We start from the raw sequence: 20,545 nt of genomic DNA on the forward strand, positions 1-20,545 counted from the left end.
TAAATGGTGTAACTAACACAACTTTCTTTTATATATATAGATAACATAAAGATTCAATTCAATAATATCCTAATAGAATGCAACCTATTAGGTACAGATTAGTAAAAGTTAAGATAGCTTATATCCCTAAAAAGGGCTTTGGATTTCGTGTACGTATTCGTTAGATCTCCTTTAAGAAGTTATCTATAAGTAATTTAAAAAAAAACTTATGTGTTCTATAATAATGAAGCAATAAAAATTACATCTAGTATGGAATGGTATTTTTCAATCTACACTTCATCGATCCAGACTATTAACAATATTATTCCTAGATCGGTCTTCGTCAGTTTGGTAATCCATGTCGATTTTCTCTATAAAGTTGGTACACATAACTTCCCAGTGAGATACGGTCTGGCATCAATGTTGTATTCCCGAACTGCCAGTCATCGGGCAGCGAGGCGCAATGCTACCTCGATAATCGTTAAAATATGAGGGCCATTTTAATTTTAAAAGATAACACTACATTTTCAGCAATTTAACAAACTTAAACTGTCATACTTTTACGTTTCTTGTTGCCAAGGAGGATGTTCACCTGATAAGAAATATTATATGCATAAATATACGGCACTACTACTTAAATAACTTAATTAATGTTCGTATCGATTTAAAATTTGATTGAAGTAGATCTTTTGAAGCTCATTACAAAGCATGCGAACCTGTAGAAATCTGTATCTAGTAGCAATACATCATAATTCGTTGAACAATTTAGTTATTAATCGCTACTTTTTGAAAAAAATTAGGCGGTTTTGTAATAAAAGATAATGGTGACTAAAATCATAAATTATACTGAGATTTCTGAAATTTTCTGCCAATTTAAAAGCATTAAATTTATATCGTCTCTGACGGCTCGTAAAACTGGATCTTAAAGTAATAAATGGTTGGACATCGAAGTCTTTGCGAGGCCTAAGTAATAGCACCTCTAATATTAATAGCCTGTTATTAAACTTATTTGAAGAAGAAGTCATATTTATATTAGCATCCTATCAAAAGAATCAGACAAGCGATTAAAATAATGCAAAAAGTAAACGCTAATATCATCATCAACCTGCCTTTATCCCTATAGAGGGTCGGCACAGTATGTACTACTCCTTCATTTAACTCTATCAGTCGTAATATCTAAATTCACCCCCTTCTTACGCTTATCTTCTGTCACACAATCCATCCATACTTTCTTTGGTCTTCCTCTACCTTTATACACATTCAATCTTATTTCTTTTCTGTTTATATGATCATCATCAAAAGTAAACAATAATATGCAAGTTATTAGCACAATAATATTTATTCGTTGGAAGTAACAATACTAAAATATGCTGATTTTCTTCCAAATCTTCATTTGTCAATTAACTTTTATTACCTCTCAAGAAAAGGTATGCGAGGAGCTTTTTTATTTCTCATCTCGCTTAAAGATATAAGTCTTTAGATAATAAAATCTAAATCCTGTGTAAGCCAGCTTCTTTGTTTTTTGCTTATGTACAGTAGGATTGAGTGACTGCCTTTCAAACGATCAGTGAGTTCAGTGAATTTTATTCACGAAATACGCTTATTCGATTTGAAATTTCATCAGAGAAACATGTAGACTTATGCCCTTTGTACACATAGCAACGTAAATATTCAAAATCCGGCGATTTTTGTCGCTTATAGACTTATGCAATAGAGTATCATCTCAAAGAGCTTCGGACACAGCGCCTGTCGGCGATATTTCTATACGCCAAAGCCAGTCGTCAGTCACCTGTATTTTAAGATCGTCGTGAGAAGAGTTGCTGCGATTTTCATGATGTTTAGTTGACATGTAGTCGCTATACTTGTACTCACCAAATAGACAACTCGCATCGCCGACTCAACGAACGTACGAAGGGCCTTAAGGATTCGAAGTTTATGTTTTTGAATGATTGAATTTGAATCTAGTGTTAGATTGCGAGAATTGTGTTTATAAGAAATTACATAACTATACTACGGCACGTTCGGCTTCAACAAATGTTGTAATGTAACTTTTAATGTGTAAGTTTTATTTTAAATATATCACCAAACATACACTCTGCGAATGTATAAACAAATACCAAGTCAAGAATTATGAATCAATGAATATTGTCTTAGGGAAAAAATCAACAATTAAAAAAACATCTATTTTATTTACTCATATTTTCATAACTGGAACTTCTACAGTTAAAATTATACATGTATATTTTTAAAGCATGCTACGTCATTACGATGATTGAATTACACCTGAAAGAAGTCACACTACCACAATACTCGTAATAGGCTTAATTATTAGGTAACAAGGATAAGAAAGATTTGATGAATAATATCATTTATTCTGTGTGTTTTAACAGTTCTAATTCTTCTATGTGCTTTTTTCTTCGTTTTCTCTGACCTGAAAATGAACACATGCAAATATTATAACCTTAAATCGTTGTTATAACTTGTCCAAAAATTGTTTGACATCTATATTAATAAATAGTTTATTGGTAAATGATTGTAGGTATCTCACCTTTTTCTAAAATTATCTTAAACAGAAACCTAAACGGTTCATCTATGAGTACAGTGAAAACAAAAGACAATATAAAAGTCAATACCATAGACGCAATTGACTGGAATAACTGAAACAAGTTAGACGTTATTAGCCGACTTCAAAAAGAAGGAGGTTATTCATAATATTATTTATTTATTGCGTGTTCTTTAGTGCCCGTTTTGACTTAGCGGCATCGGTTTTAAATAGCAGTCCTGGTTCTGGCAGAGCTAGTGGAAATAAGACTTATAAGAACAGAAATAAATAAGATCTGAGTATAGTTTATATGTATAGGCGTAGATTGCTTCTTAGCTTATAAAGACCGGCAACTCATCTGCGATGCCTCTGGTATTGTAAATAAATGTCCATGGACATCGATAAACACCACGATGTTAACGTAGCGACGTCGTTTGCCGTACGTACGCTGGTCGTTTGTCCCTTATCTTATTAAAAAAAACCTTTTTGTATTCCTACAAGCAATTTTTTTTTATCTTAAAATGAATGAGCTTAAATAACACTTACAATTCTCCCAAACGTAAAATACTGCGGTAACATGGAGGCGTCATTGACAACAAATAATAGAGGATAATGGAATAAGTAAAGCCCATAGCACATACGACCAGGTAGTTGCCATATGGGTAGAGATAAGAACCAATCGATCGGACCTGTTTATAAGAAGGAAAGACTCATGTAAATCGTAATTTATTTATATTAAAAACTTTTGGTAATTCGAAAGTATTGAATTTATGTTACAAATTATTAACGCTCTAACATGTTTATTGCTGAAATAATAATAAACATAATGTATACCGCCGTATCCGTGTGCGCAGGCTAACACAAGCCATCCTACAGCAGCGGACCAAAGAGGCCTCATTATTGTGTTTATTATCGCATCCACAAACACGTGATTCCAAGTTGGTTGCTTGACACAGTACAGTATGTATACCGTACCTAGCATTATGCCGACACATGTCGCCCATAGAGATAGCACTGTCTTCTATTGAAATGAAAACATAAAAAAGTGTAGACTTTATCAGCTTCGTTTCTACTAGAAGCTGAGGACTTCTTATGATAAAAGATATAGGGTAAACCATTTAAAAGTGGTATACGCCAACAACAAAAATCATCTGTTAGACGTATGGGCCGGGTAGACCGTTGAAATACGACGAGCATACAGAAGACAAACGTGAAATGAAACAATTGCACCTTTCATCTGATGAGTATGGCGTGCGGTATGGGTAATTTTAGCCTTCTATAAAAGTGGGAAAGGATTCCCACTCTTTTCAGCTGAAAGGAAAGGATGCGAAAAAGAAGTGGATTTGGGGCAGGAGGGTATGTATAAGAAGGGTAAATATACCCTTTCTGTGTGTCCCCTCCTTTGTCAATGCAAGGTAGGCAACGCATATGCAATTGAGAATGTCTATAGCTAGAGGTCGTTTCGCTATTTCAGCGAATTCAGGTGACGGCTTGCTTGTTTGCCACCATATGATATAAAAAAAAACTTTAATTATGTCCAGTATAGACAGAACCTGCACATCGTTTTGTTTGTGTCAAATATCAAACTTTACATAAAAATTGAGTGTTTAATTGTTTATGTTATTAAACTTTACTCACTTGATAAATTACAACTTTTTTACCACGCCAAATGTGCAAGATATAACCGAACACCATGCCAACAAGGAACGTAGTTATTCGTGATATTATGTGAAAGTAGTACAGAGTGAAATAGTCCCACAACTCGTTATTACGTCTGTAATAGATTTGATATTAGTAATACGTCTTTCTAAATTGAGAAGCTACAAAAAATATACACATATGTACGAGAGGTATGGTCTTCTAATGTGGTCTATTACTTTGATCCTACGTAACTACTTTAAACTATTAACCCAGTCCTTCAATAGGTATCATAAACTAATAGCAGTCATCTTTATTAGTTTATGAAATAGATGGATCAAAACAAACAATTAATAAAAACTAGTATAAAATACAAACGCAGGTATAATCATGTGAGCAGGTAACAGCATAATAAAATTATAGCAGGCAGATATTGTTAACCCAACAGCTAAGGCTATCATCAGCGCTAACCACGCTGTCTGTCGGTTACCACTGAGAACCCAATATAACACGATAGGCGAAAGAATGTGCAACTGAATGTCAATTGCAACGTACCAAGAGTGAGGGACACACTGGAAATTAAAAAAAGAAAAATTAAAAAGTTAAAGTAATATCACTAGTTCTTTATTATATAAGAGTCTTATTATTATTTGCGTAACAAATTAAAGCTTGTTTTAGTAATATAATTGACGTTTACATGTGTATTACGCTATAGTTGTAACAGATTTCTGTTATCAAAACGTACTTACGAATTGACTGTAAACTGTGCAACCCTTACCATTTCTTTGGGATTAATGTAATTCTGCAAATTGATAAGTGTCGACCACCAGTAAGCCCTGCATCTTAATGCATTGACTGCAGTCGCCGATGATATATACAGTGGACTATCTGCCAGTTTATGAAATACCGACGCATCGAGCAGTATTGAAATAGCAAGCAATGGAAACATACGCAACTGTCTACTTAAATAGAAGAGATGTAAATTCTTCATCAATGCAACTGGAAAATCAACATTAAAAGTTGTTACCGTGATACAAACTGAAAAATATCCATAAAAACATGTGGTCAACGTTTTATTAGAGATTTTTTAACGTGAATGTGAATGAGTGCAAACTTCGGTTAAAGCTAAGCGTCCATAAGTCGGTATCGGACAGTGCATCCACTGATACGTATCAGTGGTACTTGTATGACGTTCTATATTAAGTATATTAAAATCGATTTGATGCGATACGTGCGATGCATCCGATACAGACCTGTGGACACTTTAGTATGAGGAAATTCAAATTATTAATTGACATTGTTAATATAACTAGTCAGAGTGTTACACAATTTATTATACCTAGCCATAAACTTTATGATAAAGGATGTTGCGTAATAATTTAAAACTGATTTTGTTTTGAGTCTTTGTTTTATTGCGCATTAAAGATTAGATAAAAAAATACATATCACATCAAATCGGAAATCAAAGATGCCGATAAAGTATTTTGTTGGATTTACTTTAGTATGAATATATATTATTATTAGGAATACTTGTAACTCACTTCTGTCCATTTTATTAGCGCAATTATACACCAATAATAGACCACTCATCATAAAGAACGTATCAGCATTGATGGGCACCGAAGACAACAAAGCCGATTCCGCTGACAAAGTCCACTATAATAATTAGTTTTCAATAAATGAGTACGTTATTTTGGATTATCATCAGTATATCAAACTAACTATGGTTTGTAATTTTACGGTGACATTTCAACTTCTTGCTGTCGAATATATGCGGTCTACAAAGGTGGGCATTAACTCGTTAATCCGATAATCGTTAATTACGAAGTTAACATTTTGCTTAGCCGATTAACTTTTAAGTTAACTTCAAAAAGTGTTAAGGCTTTTGTTAACTTCCGTTAATCGTTACATAAGAAACTGGAAGACATGCTGTCATTTTGTTTAAATTACTCGGCACGCCGCGCTCGTAAGTACAGCTATGTTGGGCGAATGGTGAACGAACAAGTTGATAATAATAGATACGAGGGTCACACTGAAAGTTCTTAGAAAATCAAAAACTGAGCAAACTAGCAAGTTGTTATTTATATTATATCTTTTCAGAATATTACTATTAACATTAATACATCGCTGCATTTGATAGAACCACCGAGAAAACCACTTTGCCCAATCGTCCTTAGGGGTCTCTTCGATGGCCTTCTGGAACGCACTCACTGGTTGTTTCGCGTCCATAAAATTTTTTCCTCGAAGTTTTTATTTTATTTTCGGGAATAAATAAATATAGCAGGGTGCGAGGTCGGGGCTAAATGGCGGGTGACCAAGCAATTCCATGTCTGACAACGCCAAATAGTCGATCGCTCGCCCGCAGGTGTGCGAACAGGCGTTGTCGTGATGAAGGAGGATCCTTCTTCAAGGTCGTTTTTCTCGATCTTTTTCCAAGACAAGTGGCAAACATTTGTTAGTATACCACTCTGCAGTAAGTAACTTTTAATCTTCTAAAACAATTGTCGTATAATAACCGGTCCTTCCGAAAAATGAGGCCACCATCTTTTTTCCTACACTTCGACCTTTCTTCAATTCAGTTGGCAACTCCTTGGAAGGAAACACCCACTGAGCAGATTGTCTCTTGGTTTCCGGATCATAGCAATAAATCCAGCTTTCGTCACCCGTAAGCATGTCGAACACAGCTTTTGAGTCACCTCCGTTAAATATTTATATCATTTCATGGCACCAATCAACACGACGGAGTTTTTGGGCCTCGGTCAAATAATGGGGTATCCACCGGGCACAAAGCTTCCTAATGGCTAAATGTTTGTAGAGGATTTTTTGCACTTGAGTCATATCGATGCCTAAGCTTGTCCGAATCTGTTGATAGGTTACTCTTGGATCAGTCTCTTTCATACATCACACAACACTGATGTTAACTTCAGTCGTCGCCGCAGAAGGCTGTCCTTGACGCAGAGCATCGTTGAGATTGGTGCGACCACATTTAAACTCATTAAACCAGTTATAAACAGTGGCCCGAGAAGGGTCTTCATCGTGAAAGGCCAATCGAAGTCTGTCATAACATTCTTGTTGACTTAAATGACACCGAAAGTCATACAAAATCATGGTACGAAAGTTTTCTCGCGTTAAATTCATACTGGCCTGACACCAACAACTTTCAATTTGCCGCCAAATCGTAAAACAAATGACAAACAAATTAAATTAGTACTCAATAATATTAGCAAAGAGTTCTATTTTCAAAATTTAATCTCATTTTTTTAATATATTCTTAAAAAGTAGCCAGTTCTAAAAACTTTCAGTGTGGCCCTCGTACATGTAAAGTTCGCGTACAAGTGATAAGCATCAGCGCGTCCGGGAAAGACGTGACCAACAGGACGAAATCAAAAGAAGGTTCGAAAACACTTTACTTCATTCATAATTTTACACTTTAATATTTGAGATACAAATACCACTAACTGACTCCAGGTTCAATTGCAATAAAATAAATTAAGTGTGATAAGATCGAATTAATGTGTTAGATAATGTATAGTGAAATTAATATTGTGAAACAAGTGTCGCCACAATAAGTGTGAAATTGTAAATTCAATTAAAAAAGGTGTGTGCAATTCGTGCATATTATCAAGTCATCAAAAATGGCCTTTTCACTTGTTTTACCTATTTCTCTCAACCTTAAAAGCAGTATAATTTTGGTATGGTAAACATTAACGATTAATTTTAACTTGCGTAAAATTTTCGAGAATTTAACGCTTTTACAATTAACGAAGTTAACTTTTTAATTAACGAATCAACAATTAACAAAGTTAACTTTTCGATTAACCGTGCCCACCTGTGGCGGTCTGTATATAAATAATACTTACAACAAAATAATATGTCGGGTTCTGTAGATACGATACCGAATTTATGGAATGACCAATGACATTCAATATCATGGCAACAGTTTTTATACCTTCAAGGCATTTTATGTTGCCTTCACTTTGCGGAGAGCGGAGCAAGCTTTTAGTGTTTGAATATATGGAGAACATTCGGAGACAAGTATTAGTTTCTAAAAATATAACAGTCAAATATTGCAAATATCTCTTTTTCAATGTAATTCACTAAAAAATACACCATAAAATCTTCTACTTACTTCGATTTAACATAAATATATATACAATTTCGTAAAATGTACTTATTCCTGTTAGAACACCGATAGTGGAGAAAACTACCCTAAAATATAGAAATATGTTGATACGATAAAATATTTTATAACAAACATTTTTATAAAGTAAAATAAAAATACAAATTACAAGTAGTAAAAGGTGAAGATAATCTTACTAACATTATAATTCTGAAAGTGTGGCCAAATAATGCATACTCGTAGATGTCTGTTACCTCATAACTCCAGAACAATTGAATACAAATGAATTAAATTTGGAATAAAGATATAGTCCGGCATAGAGCATAGGCTACTTAGTTTTTATAATTTGCATAGACGTAGTTACAGATGTCAGCTAGTGACTTCTACTCACAGTGCAACAGAATCAACTGTAACCCAGGGTTTATCATTGGGTAGACGACAATATTCCTCTCCATATTCAAACCCATATGCACTCGTATTAAATAGTAAAGCTGTTATTGCGTCGTCTGTGGTACACGCTCGTGGTACACATGCCGCCATTTGTAATACTGCGCCGTAAATTGAACTAGTTCTGAAATACACAATATAGACTAAGATTTCATTTATTCAAATATCCACAGTTGATCTTTAATATTTTTTCCCGCGCATTCAAAGAAGTGTGTAAGTGGTGCTGGGCGCCCGGGTTCACGGCACGATGGGGTCCTTTGCCAACCACCAATCAACGTACTACTTTTAGGGGCGCTAAACTGATTTTCACTTCAGGGTAACAAAAAAAGTTAAGATGACCGTGTGCGTATTCATCTATTCCTTCTGTAGTCAAAACCGTAGCCTTTGACTACAATATAGCAACGGCGTTTTATTTGTCCAGATACTAAAGTTTTGATTTACTTGTTTGTTTTTAATTTCAAATTCAAACTAAAAATTAATTACCTATTATGAATACTAGTACCAAAAACTAGTCGGTACATGTTAACCATCGAATGATATTTATCTAGTAGTATCCGTCCACTAGGACCAAGTTTAATTAAATCATTTTCAAGTGTTGAATTCTCTCCAGAGAAACCAGGTACAGTGAAATTCTGTATTAACGGAACCTGTATTACGCAATACTTTCCTAAAATTCTCGTTTGTTCGAATGGTGAATTTATTCTCAAACATTGATGATAATTTCCAAAGTCAACTGAATTATCATCAAATAAACCTCTGGGTATTCTAATCCCTGCATCTAAAACTGTAAAGTATAAATTAATCTTCGAATAGAAATGAAATTATAAAAATTGCGCCGAACTCTCCAGCAGTCGTGTCTTTAATCTTACTAATATTATAAATGTGAATGTTTGGATGGATGGATGTTTTTTGAAGGTATCTCTGGAACGGCTCAACGGATTTTGATAAAATTTGGCGTAGATGTAGAGCATAGTCTGGAAGAACACATAGGCTACTAATAAAGTTTTTTTTTTTAATTCCGCGCGGAGTATTTAAAATAAAACTATTATAATATAAAAAACAAATGTTTTCTTAAAGTTTTACTTACATTTAGCTAAAAGGCGAGTATTATTTAAAGCCATATATCTTATTTGCCTCTTACATAATTCTGGATCCAAGACTTTCTGATATAAAAGTAGATCAAATAAAGTATTTATCGCTTCCCCTTCAGATAAAGGCCACGCATTCGTGGACACATAAAATAAAGCACTTGAATGAAAGCATATTAGTTAGAAAAATAAGATCTGTATAAATTAATACAGTGAAACCTGGATAAGCGAGCGTCCGATCCTAACGGACGACCTCCATGAGCGAAATATTGCGGTCCTTGGACTCTCGCTTATCCAGGTTCGACTCTATATAACAAAACACCATAATGCTAAACGCCAAACAATTGTAGGAATAGCGACAAGTCAAGTGTAATGGTATTCATGGTGTTAAATGTCTACCAAAACTTCTATCTTACTTTTTACTAATATTATAAATGCGAATGATGATGGATGGATAGATGTTTGTTTGAAGGTGTATCTCCGGAACGCCTCAACAGATCTTGATGTAATTTGGCACACGTATAGAACATAGTATGGAAGTGTACATAGGCTACTTATTATTTTTTATTCTACGCGGACGGTGCCGCGGGAGACAGCTAGTATAGATATAATTTTAATATATTTTAGTACCTCACCTAATAAATAGTAATTTCATAATTTTAGGGCATATTTATAAAATGTTGAGTAAAATACAAACATAACAAATCAAAGATTAAAAAAACGCTATAAAAGTAGTATTTTGTAAGACTAGAGTTGCTTTGTTATACAAATAAAAAATCCTTTAAATGTAAATAAACATAAAAACTGACATATCACTAGCTTATTGACATTTGTCTATTAGACGTTGAAATTACTCTTTGTTAATTCTTAATTGACATCCAAATTAAACCACAGAGTATAATTTACAAGCCCATTTTGATAAGGCACTGCAGGGGATGGAAAAGGGAGAAGTAGTAGGAATGGAAAACAAAGATAGTTGTATATTGTTTTTTTTTTTCATTCCTCTGTTAACCATGAGTCTTCTGATATAACTTATAATGATACGTTTGGGTAACGTTAGCTATGGAAGTTTTCGTAGTCATCGAAAAAATTGTATAAGATTTATAGAGTATCCCTATCTCTATCCTATCAGAACCCTATCTGGCGTGAAGTGCGACAAATCTCAAATTTTGTCGATGACGTTACGAATACTTTCTAGTTTTTCGTGCTAGGCCCTAAATCTTACTCGTTTTCTATGTTCCGGTATAAAAAAAGATAATATGAAAAAAAAACAAAAAGAAAATTCAAAAAAATATAATTTTCAAAAAATCAGTAAAAATAAGTATCAAAATATATGTATAAAATAGTATCAAAAACATAAAAATAATTAAAAATAAATCATGTACTGTAGAAATTCTCAACATAAATAAAATAAAATTTAAATTAAGAATTTCTCAATACGTTAAATAAAATTATACAAAAATAAAGAATAGTATCAAAAACATAATATATCTAGAAAAATAAAACTATCAAAAACCTAATTAGGGTTAGGTTAAATACCTAAACCTAGGCGCAAATTTCAATCTCTGTCGCAAACGTCAAACTCTAATCTTCATCCTTTCTAGATTCTATTTCGAATGCCTCAATTTCTCCAAGCTTCTTTTCCTCATTGTTTGATTTAGAAAGTCCTGGAACGCATATAACAATCAATTTCCATTACTGAACATACAAAAACATCTGATTGTCTCAGTTTCAGAAGAAAAAAAAAATAACGTTTTTTTTTTTTTTCATTAATAACAAGGTACCTTTATCAAGAAGACTTTTGAAGATAATAGTAAATGGTTCTTCTATAACTACCGTAAGAATGAAAGATAATATGAAAGACAACACCAAAAAAGACAAGGCCTGGTACATCTGTAAGGATAAAAAAATCTATGAAATATCAATCACAAGCTAACAATTAAGCTATTTATCCACGAACCATCTTTCCTCGACGGTTTTAAAAACCACTGGTAAATTGCTTCATTTAAACAAAATGATATATTTTTTTAATTTATTCGCGCCATCTTTTGTGGTAAATAATCTATCATGTTACAGTATCGTCTACGATAATTTATTCTTATTTTAAGTTTGCGTTAGATGGCGCTGTACGAAATTGTCTCAGTACTTTTTTATGCCAATAATTACATAAATAAATACATATACAAGTATGGATGGCACTAATAGTAAGTAGTACATTGTCATTTAAAACTAAATTAGATTAAATATGACAGTACTTACAACATTAGCAACAGAAAAGTACTGGAGTCCCACAATGGTACCATTAACAACCACTATTATTGGATAGTGAAATAAATACATTCCATATGTAAGTCTGCCTGGTAACCGCCATAACGGTAGAGATAAAAACCAATTGATAGGACCTGAAGACGAACAAAATTCACTAAAGTCGTTACAATCAGATATAAACACCAAAAGAAATATTATGCACTGTTGAAAAATCTTTAAAACATAATAAAAACTATAAGAAAAACAAAAACTATGGATTTTTCTGCAGCTACATCCATACAGAGCAATAGCAACATGACAGTATGTTTTTACACACATGACAGTGTGTTTATACACACATGACATCATATTTTTACACATGACAGTATGTTTTACACGTATGTTTTTGTACGAACCTTCGTTCAGGAGTAGCCTACATTAACAGCCAACCTACCTCCATATCCATGGGCGCAGGCGAGCACCATCCAACCGACTGCGGCGGCCCAAAGTGGGCGCATGAGTGTGTTGAGTGCCGCGTCCGCCGCGCGGTAATTCCAGTCCAGTTGCTTGACGCGATACAACATGTACAGTGTGCCAGATATGATACACAGTGATACCACCCACATACCTTGGACTGTAAACTGTCAAAGTAACAATAAAGCCTGTGACACAAAGCTGCAAAAGCGAACCAAAGCAAAGGATAATGCGAAAGCGTAAGCAAAAACAAACGATAGAACTGAACTTAAAAACAGTTTAACGAATTGAGAACCTTCTAACTATAAATTAGGATTGTTTTAAAGTTTCTGTTAACAGTTTCAAACACACATTTTAATAAAATAACTCACTGCATTGATCAAAACTCTCTTCCCCCGCCATAGATGAAGTATATATCCATACATCATGCCCACGAGGAACGGAGCGATTCGAGATATTAAATGAAAGTAATACTTTGTCATATATTCCATAATCCTATCATTACGTCTGTAATAATGTTATAAAAATAAATTCAAAGATCCCAAAGTATTAGAAACAATATTCTGGATACAAAATTTTATCTAATTCAAATGTTCGCAAATTAGGATGTAGGAAAAAAATATGATTTGCTGGATTTAAAAGGCAACCAAATTGATTAATAGTTACATTAAATACAAGAAGTTGTAATAGTAATAAATATAGCCTATGTCACCCTGGGATATTGTATTTTCCAAACAGTGAAAAAAAAATTCAAATCTGTAATGTAGTTTCGGAGCCTATTGAATGCAAACTTACAAACATACAATCAAATCTTTCCTCTTTATAATATTAGTAAATATATTAAAATATTACTTACGCTGGTGATATTGTATGTGCTGGTAGATCCATAAAACCATTATAAATGGCAGATACAATCAAAGTGACAGTCAGTGACAAGAGTAGCGCAAACCACGCCGTCTGTTTTCTGCCTCTCAGTATCCAATATAACACGAGAGGTGATAGAATGTGCAGCTGAACGTCTACCGCGATGTACCAAGAATGTGGTACACACTGAAAATTGACAACTAGAAATGAATAAAAGAGTTCAAATAAGAATGCATGAACTCATGCTACATGATGACGTCATAACTACTGAAACATGTACGGTCAGTAAAACAGTTTTTTTTTTTTTATCTGAACCTGGGGTCATAAAATGTTTAGGCAGGTATCTTTGCGAAAATCTATTCTAGTAATAGGTGATAGATCGAAGTATATGACGCACACATTCTCAGTGGAAATTAATATAACTCCGAATATTTCTTTCGTTAATATATGAGTCCTATGAAAATTTAAATCTTAGTAAAGAGAATGTTTAAATAGAATCATACTAGGTATGAAATTATCCTTCAAAATTCTATTAGAAAACTTACTATGTCTTTCGGGTTGAGATAGTTTTGCAAATGCAACAAAGTAGTCCACCAATATTCTCTACATTTCTGTGCATTTGTTGCAACCGCCATCCAATACGGCCCATCCCCTATTCTATGGAACACAGACGCGTCGAATAATATCGCCGTAGCGAGCAACGGAAACATACGTAGCAAGCGATTTAAGTAAAATATATGAAGATTACGAAGCAATGAACCTAAAAAAACACATGACAAAAAAAAACTCCTTCTAACAGAGTCTAAAAGAAAAAAACATGCTTGTAGGAAATATAAATGCCATTTACCATAATTCCGATGCAATATCGAATTGAAGAAAAGATTTATTCAACGACGACAATTTATAACGATGTTAAGGATTGTCAAAAAAAAAACAAGAACAAATAAGAAACTATAATTGATAGCTAACCTGCGTCCATTTTCTTAGCTGTTGTGAAAACTAAAAGTATGCCTGTGATGGTAATGAATGTGTCTACCGTAATTGGTGTTGATGAGACCCATAATCCATCAAAAGATATCATCCACTAAAACCATGATGGCCAAAATAATTATTGACATTTAAAAGTAAAATAAAAAAAATCGAGAAGAAAGGAGTTTTTCTATACTTCTTACAAATATTATAAAAGCGAATGTTTCGATAGATGGATGAATGTATGTGTGTTAGAAGATATCTCCAGAACGGTTTAACGGATCTTGATGGAATTTGGCATTAATATAGAACATAGTCTGGAAGAAATAAGCTAATAAGTATTTTTTTTTTCAATTCCGCGCGGACAGATTCGCGAGCGACAGCTAGTTAATCATAATGGTCATAGAATATGAAAAATAATTAGTTAGAAAATAAAAAGTATTTTAGCAAAGAATAAAAGACCAGAAACTATAAAAATATTCTTAAAAAAAACAGTTATATGGTTGACAAATGAAAAAAAAAAAAAGTATAATACTCACCTCCCAAGCTCTAAAAGGGTTAAGTAAACCTGACAATGAAGAGAAAGAATGGCCGACGATAATCCACACGGTAGCTATAGTTCTAATACCATTGAGACACATCAAAGTATGAGGTTCTTTTGGAATATTAAATAAACTATGTGTGTTGCTGTATATAGAAAATGAACGGTAATAAATGTTGACAGACTTTGGATCTGAAAATAAAAAAGAGCTAGAATTCTTCCATACATCATTATTGTAGGTCCTATAGTTTAGCCTAAGTAAGCGCTGAAAGCAAAAATGTCCCTAATTTCGCAAGGCATTTTTAAGCTAAACTTAAAATCTACTAACTTACTATTCATTTAAAAAATAATCAAAAAATGGGACCCATCTGTAAGCACTACCTTTCAATTATTATAATTTTTATCAAAATCGGATCACCAGGGGCGGAGCTTTGCGGTAACACACATAAAAAAAAATATACAGTCGAATTGATAACCTCCTTCTTTTTGAAGTCGGCTAAAATATATCTTATTTTACTTCAGTTAGGACTCCACAAATAAATAAAAGTTACTACTGTTTTAAATGTTAAGACAATTTAGTTATACTATATGCAAAAATAATGAAAAAACAGATCTAAAAAAATCACCTTTCTTTAAAAGGAATATATGCGTCAATTCATACACACTGCTCATTAGTGTTAGAAGACCAATCATAAAGAAAATTAATCTGAAATAAAACATAATTTCTACTATATTTAACAATTATCAACTAGTTTCCAATTTAATCTATCTTGTTGTTTTTATTAAAATTAAAATTCTATGAATCAAACATGGATAGTATTAGCAAATAAGCAATGCACAATATCTAAAATTTTAGAAAGATACTAACACTGCCGCAGAATCAGCAGACACCCACGGCTTGTCATTGGGTAGTCGACAAAACAGTTCTTGATAATCAAATCCAATAGTAGAGAGGTTGAAGAGTAAGGTAGTTACCGCTACCTCTGTGGTACATGGCCGAGGAATACATACCGCCAATTTAAACAAAGTACCAGTGACATGTGCAACTCTGTAAACAATATGAATGATTTAACACATTCAATACCTTTCCAAGTACAAAAGATGTCACAACGCATGTCAGTGGCACTGAAAGTGTTCAAAAATAACTGTTTTTTTTTTTTTGTATAGTAGAAAGGGCAACGACGGACCGCCTAAAGTTATTTGATCCGACGGCCATGGACATCCGCAACGCCAGAGGAATCGCAGATGCGTTGCCGACCTTTAAGGAAGGTATACTTCTAGTGGAATAGGAATTAAAGTAGGTAAGTACAATATAGAGCTAAAAATAATAATAAACTAATGAAAAAAAAAACTAACAACATTTTTGTATGGGTGTCTCATCAGTGGAAAAAGAACTTAAAGTGTCTATTTAATAACCTGTCATCCAAATGTGTGCCGGATAATGCTCGGTATCCCTTGATACCTGTATAATACTTCTCTAAAACAAGTTGAGCGGCTGGTCCCAGCTTTAATTTATTAACATTTAGTGCATCAGCCTTTCCCGAGAAGCCAGGTAGGGTTAGATCTTGACTTAATGGCACTTGTACTACACAATACTTTCCAGAGATACGAGAGTCTCCAAAGGGTGCATCTATAGCCAGACATTGATAATAATTCCCAAGATCATCTGCATTGCCATCGAAAAATCCTTTAGGTACTCTCAGGCCTGCATCCAAAACTGCAATGAAATATATAGACTGTAAATAAGAGTATGACAAGAGAATAGAATTAAACTAATTGCAATCATAAAAGTTAAATGTGTTATATACAAAGAAACATAAAAACTATACATAACTATTCACTCATTTTTACATGGCTTGAAATGTTTCTATGGAAACATATTGTAATCTGTCTTACTCTTGTTGAACAATTTGAGATAACAATATTTATATATGTCTGTTTTAAAAGTAGGTTTAACTAAACATTACATATTCACAGCTAGTCAATTTTAATAATATATCTAAGGTTCTAAAGATTACTATAAATCATACTATTTTGTATCACCACAATATTAAAATCTATAAAATTATTTTGTTTTGAATTGTATGATTGCAAAAAACTCACATTGTGCTAACAGAACAGAACTATTAGCTGCCATGTATCTTATTTGCTTCCTACATAATTTGGGATCTAAAACCTTTTCATATAAATTTAAATCAAATGCACTGTTTTTATTAGCCATTGAAACTTGTGCATTTCCAGACACAAAGAAAAAAGCACTCAAACAAATAACTTGTAGATATGCCATTATCATCTTTCCAATATTAAAACTTCTTTAGAGTCAAACAAATTGGTCTTCTCAAATCATACCACTGGAAATAATAAATTATTTCTTCAAATGAATTAACATTATTAGTTTAAGTGTCTATATTCAAAACACAAGTATAGAAACCTAATGTTGTCTTATTATTTTCTAGGAGAATGATAGGTTTACAAGTGTTTTGGAAGTGATTGTACACAGTTTGAATATGCTGACATCATTAAAGTTGTATAAATTTTAATCATACCTCATAAGCAGGATTGTATTCTTCTAGTTGTCAACCATAAGTGTTAAAATTTTAACACCATTCACTAAACCCAGTGAACACACATAATCATCAACTTCTATTTACATAAAGTAAATAGATGTTCATTATGTAGAACTACATAATCTGAAAGTTAGAATCAATTTATAACTGGTTATTGCTATTTTTTATATCATATTTATAACAGCAAAAGATTTAATAACATAAAAATTGATTTTAGTGGCTATAAATTGGAACATTTTTCACGTAATCAAAAATGAGTTATGTTTTTCATCGAAATTGTTTTTAATTGACAAATAGCCTTTCAAATAAAGAACTTACCAGTGATAATGTTTACAGACGAGTTTTATAAATATCTGCAGATAAAATTGGTTCGATAAAAGGTATAGTTTTAATTATAGGCTTGTAATTTCTCATTTTATCCATGGTTATTAATGTAAGTTAGTGGAAAAATGCTAATGAAGCAAATTAGAATTCATACAATAGTAATTGTAATCCAAAATACGAACACAAAGGAAGACTTTTTTGAAGTTTGTAAAGTTTGAATTTGAAGTGTTTCGTAAAATCGTCAATGTCACTCAATTGTCAATGTCAACTGTCAACATAGATTTGAAACACTGCAAATTAGGTATCTGTAGGTAAATCTTTGCCAATTGTCCAATAATTTAAACTTGAACCTTGGACTAATATTGATAGGTGCAATATGCAATATTAAACCAGATTGCTATTATTTATAAAATCTATTCTAAAAAAAAATGTATTATGTGCTAAGTGCATTAAAACAAAAACAATATCCAATCGGTTTTTTTTTACTCTAAACATTAAAACATTTTTCACTCTTTCTGAACTGTCTTTCTCTATCTCCTCTTTCTCTTGATTCATTAAGTTCGATTTTTTAAAGAAACTTTAAACTGTTTTTATTATGTATGTTTTATTTATTTGTCATAATAGTTTTTTAAAATGTTTTACAATATGAAAACATTACGACATTAAATAAAAATATAATTTTTAAATATTATTCTCTGTAGATAATTGTCGCGTCGACTAATTTGGAAGTAAAGGCTGCCGCGACTTTACAAAACCTCAATGGATAGTCAATTAAAACACGTGAATCTACAAGATGCTATAATTTAAGCCGTGGAAGCAAATCGGCGAACTCTTGGGTAATTATCGACGGCATTACCGGCGAGTATAATGTCTCATTGTTAATTGTTAGTCCGGGGATATCGCGGGCGGATCTCTTTGCTGATGTCCGCCTTATCTTCGAGAACTCTTGCGCCGACCGAGGGCACATAATAAGGTATCTGTTCACGGTGCGTTTCTTTTTAATTTTTCAATTAGCGCAATATCTTAGTATTTTAATTTACAATAAAAATTTGGTTTGTTCTTCATAGGTTTAGAAAACTGCTTAGAAACTTTTTCTGTGAAAAAAATTTTTTGTTATAAAAAAACACAATTATTATAAAAATATGTTTGCTCACTGTTCAAGCTAGTTTAATTCGAAAGTCAGACTTATACTTTATATTAGTAAAAGATAAAAAAATCAGTATTAAATTTTAAAAATAAAAAAACGTTAATCCCGTATCATAGTTAATTTTAAAATGTTTAAAGTTACTAATAATAATTCAATTAAAACGCTCAATGCAAGGAAGCTTTAAGAAATTTATTCTGTACGCAATTAGCACGAGGTACCGGAGAAAGAAAATAACTAAAGAATATCGCTATTACAACTTAAAGATAAAAAGGTCTTCTGAATATTTAACCACATAGGTATTCTATTGTGGCATGTCAATGTGGATAATTACGCTTTACTAAGCTTACATTTTTACAACTTTTCATCGTAAGCTTTTAGTATAAGTAATTTAGAATGTTCACGGTTAAACTATCTAGGCTACTTACTTTTTATGCTAATAGTCAAAGCAATCACAATATTATTATTAAATAACTTTTTTTCATATCATTTCTGAACGACTAGTTTGAAAAAGTTTATTGCTTTATTTCTCCGTTTGATTACATTAAACGCTATAAAACCATCAAGCAATTACAGAGCAGACAGAGGCCACTATTCTCGTATGAACGTTTTCGGCCACCAATTTGTGATACCTAATTCAACATTCGAAACGTTTAAAGTCTTTGCATACGAAATTTCTCGATTCCTTTTCAAATCTTGTTTGTCAGTTCAGGGATGCTCGCTTCGAACTTTTGTTTTATCATCAACATTTTCTTTAACTGCCTTTATTTAAATGTTATTCGATGTTGTTCTGACGATGTTATTCTTCTCATAAGATTAAGATTTTGGTTATTGTCACTTAGCAACAAAAAAAACAATGACTCTATCCATCCATCCATGTAATTGATTATTGTTTGATAATTGTTTTTTTTTAACATTAGTCATCTACAGCAGATGATATCGACGACGATGATATTGTGAATCTCTATCTATTACGTAAAGTTCGTCGGCACACTAGGTGTTTTAACCTTAATGTTTTCTTTTATTCAAATTTCCTGGCAACCCTATTGCATTTAGAATATTTCACCCAACAGTAGTCATCTCAGCATTGCTAAACGCCGGTTGCCATTCTCTGTTTCCCTAGGCGATACTTTTCAAATTGCCTCTTGCCAAAATTAAGGTTTTCAAATCGTGCCATCACGCGAAAGACCTATCCCACTGTTTTGGTATTCTAACTGCACATTAATTTAAATTCTTAAAAAAAGTTGCTAAATTTGAAGCAATTATAACATGTTAGTTTTTTAGTGCAATAGTATAACGACTATAAATAACCAATTAATATGACAGTACAATTATTCTTTCCCACAATCACTTGTTCTCTACACTCTTTGCTCTGTTAAAAAGTGATGATTTAGATTTCCACGACATTAGCGATCTGATCATATCGTTGGTAAATTGAAGTTGAATTATATAAAAATACAAAATGTAGTCGCTTTGAATGTTAGATTAGGTCTTTGTCGCATTGAAAAGATTTTCAGTAGAATAAATTCTTTAACTTTTAATTAAACTGTTCTAATTATTGAAAATGTAGGTATTATTACATTCTTTAAGTTGATTATTCA

At 32.6% G+C, this 20,545-nt stretch overlaps 3 protein-coding genes across 3 annotated transcripts; all 3 read right to left on the reverse strand.

Moving 5' to 3' along the window:
- Positions 1-3,304: 3,304 nt before the first annotated feature.
- LOC106719395 (nose resistant to fluoxetine protein 6-like) lies at positions 3,305-5,829 on the reverse strand. The gene is made up of 6 exons (XM_045678660.1): positions 5,701-5,829; positions 4,938-5,158; positions 4,538-4,731; positions 4,160-4,295; positions 3,356-3,542; positions 3,305-3,312 (listed from the first exon to the last, which is right to left on the reverse strand). Exons 1-6 carry the CDS (start codon positions 5,750-5,752, stop codon positions 3,305-3,307), a joined length of 798 nt encoding a protein of 265 aa, XP_045534616.1. The 5' UTR covers positions 5,753-5,829.
- Positions 5,830-7,060: 1,231 nt separating this feature from the next.
- Positions 7,061-9,847, reverse strand: LOC123721136 (nose resistant to fluoxetine protein 6-like). Its single transcript, XM_045678661.1, has 6 exons — positions 9,814-9,847; positions 9,210-9,510; positions 8,671-8,850; positions 8,289-8,368; positions 8,020-8,204; positions 7,061-7,303 (listed from the first exon to the last, which is right to left on the reverse strand). Exons 1-6 carry the CDS (start codon positions 9,845-9,847, stop codon positions 7,061-7,063), a joined length of 1,023 nt encoding a protein of 340 aa, XP_045534617.1.
- Positions 9,848-11,398: 1,551 nt separating this feature from the next.
- Positions 11,399-17,202, reverse strand: LOC106719454 (O-acyltransferase like protein). The gene is made up of 13 exons (XM_014513796.2): positions 17,013-17,202; positions 16,326-16,626; positions 15,778-15,957; positions 15,536-15,615; positions 14,908-15,101; positions 14,369-14,483; positions 13,945-14,159; positions 13,392-13,585; positions 12,907-13,042; positions 12,516-12,702; positions 12,074-12,216; positions 11,599-11,707; positions 11,399-11,481 (listed from the first exon to the last, which is right to left on the reverse strand). Exons 1-13 carry the CDS (start codon positions 17,200-17,202, stop codon positions 11,399-11,401), a joined length of 2,127 nt encoding a protein of 708 aa, XP_014369282.2.
- Between the last annotated feature and the right edge of the window lie 3,343 nt (positions 17,203-20,545).

This window comes from Papilio machaon, chromosome 7 (genome assembly GCF_912999745.1).
Source record: "Papilio machaon chromosome 7, ilPapMach1.1, whole genome shotgun sequence".
Lineage (NCBI taxonomy): Eukaryota > Metazoa > Arthropoda > Insecta > Lepidoptera > Papilionidae > Papilio > Papilio machaon.

Coding starts and splice junctions, on each gene's coding strand:
- LOC106719395 (XM_045678660.1), bottom strand. CDS start 5,752: ATGATGAGTGGTCTATTATTGGTGTATAATTGCGCTAATAAAATGGAC. Junction 4,732..4,937: donor ACATTAATCCCAAAGAAATG/GTAAGGGTTGCA, acceptor TTTAATTTCCAG/TGTGTCCCTCACTCTTGGTA. Junction 4,296..4,537: donor GCTCACATGATTATACCTGC/GTTTGTATTTTA, acceptor AATCTATTACAG/ACGTAATAACGAGTTGTGGG.
- LOC123721136 (XM_045678661.1), bottom strand. CDS start 9,847: ATGGCTTTAAATAATACTCGCCTTTTAGCTAAAT. Junction 9,511..9,813: donor TACTCGCCTTTTAGCTAAAT/GTAAGTAAAACT, acceptor TATACTTTACAG/TTTTAGATGCAGGGATTAGA. Junction 7,304..8,019: donor ACCCGACATATTATTTTGTT/GTAAGTATTATT, acceptor TGTTGGTGTCAG/GCCAGTATGAATTTAACGCG.
- LOC106719454 (XM_014513796.2), bottom strand. CDS start 17,202: ATGATAATGGCATATCTACAAGTTATTTGTTTGAGTGCTTTTTTCTTT. Junction 15,616..15,777: donor TCTGCTGATTCTGCGGCAGT/GTTAGTATCTTT, acceptor GTTTTATTTCAG/ATTAATTTTCTTTATGATTG. Junction 11,708..12,073: donor ACTTTTCTGTTGCTAATGTT/GTAAGTACTGTC, acceptor TTATCCTTACAG/ATGTACCAGGCCTTGTCTTT.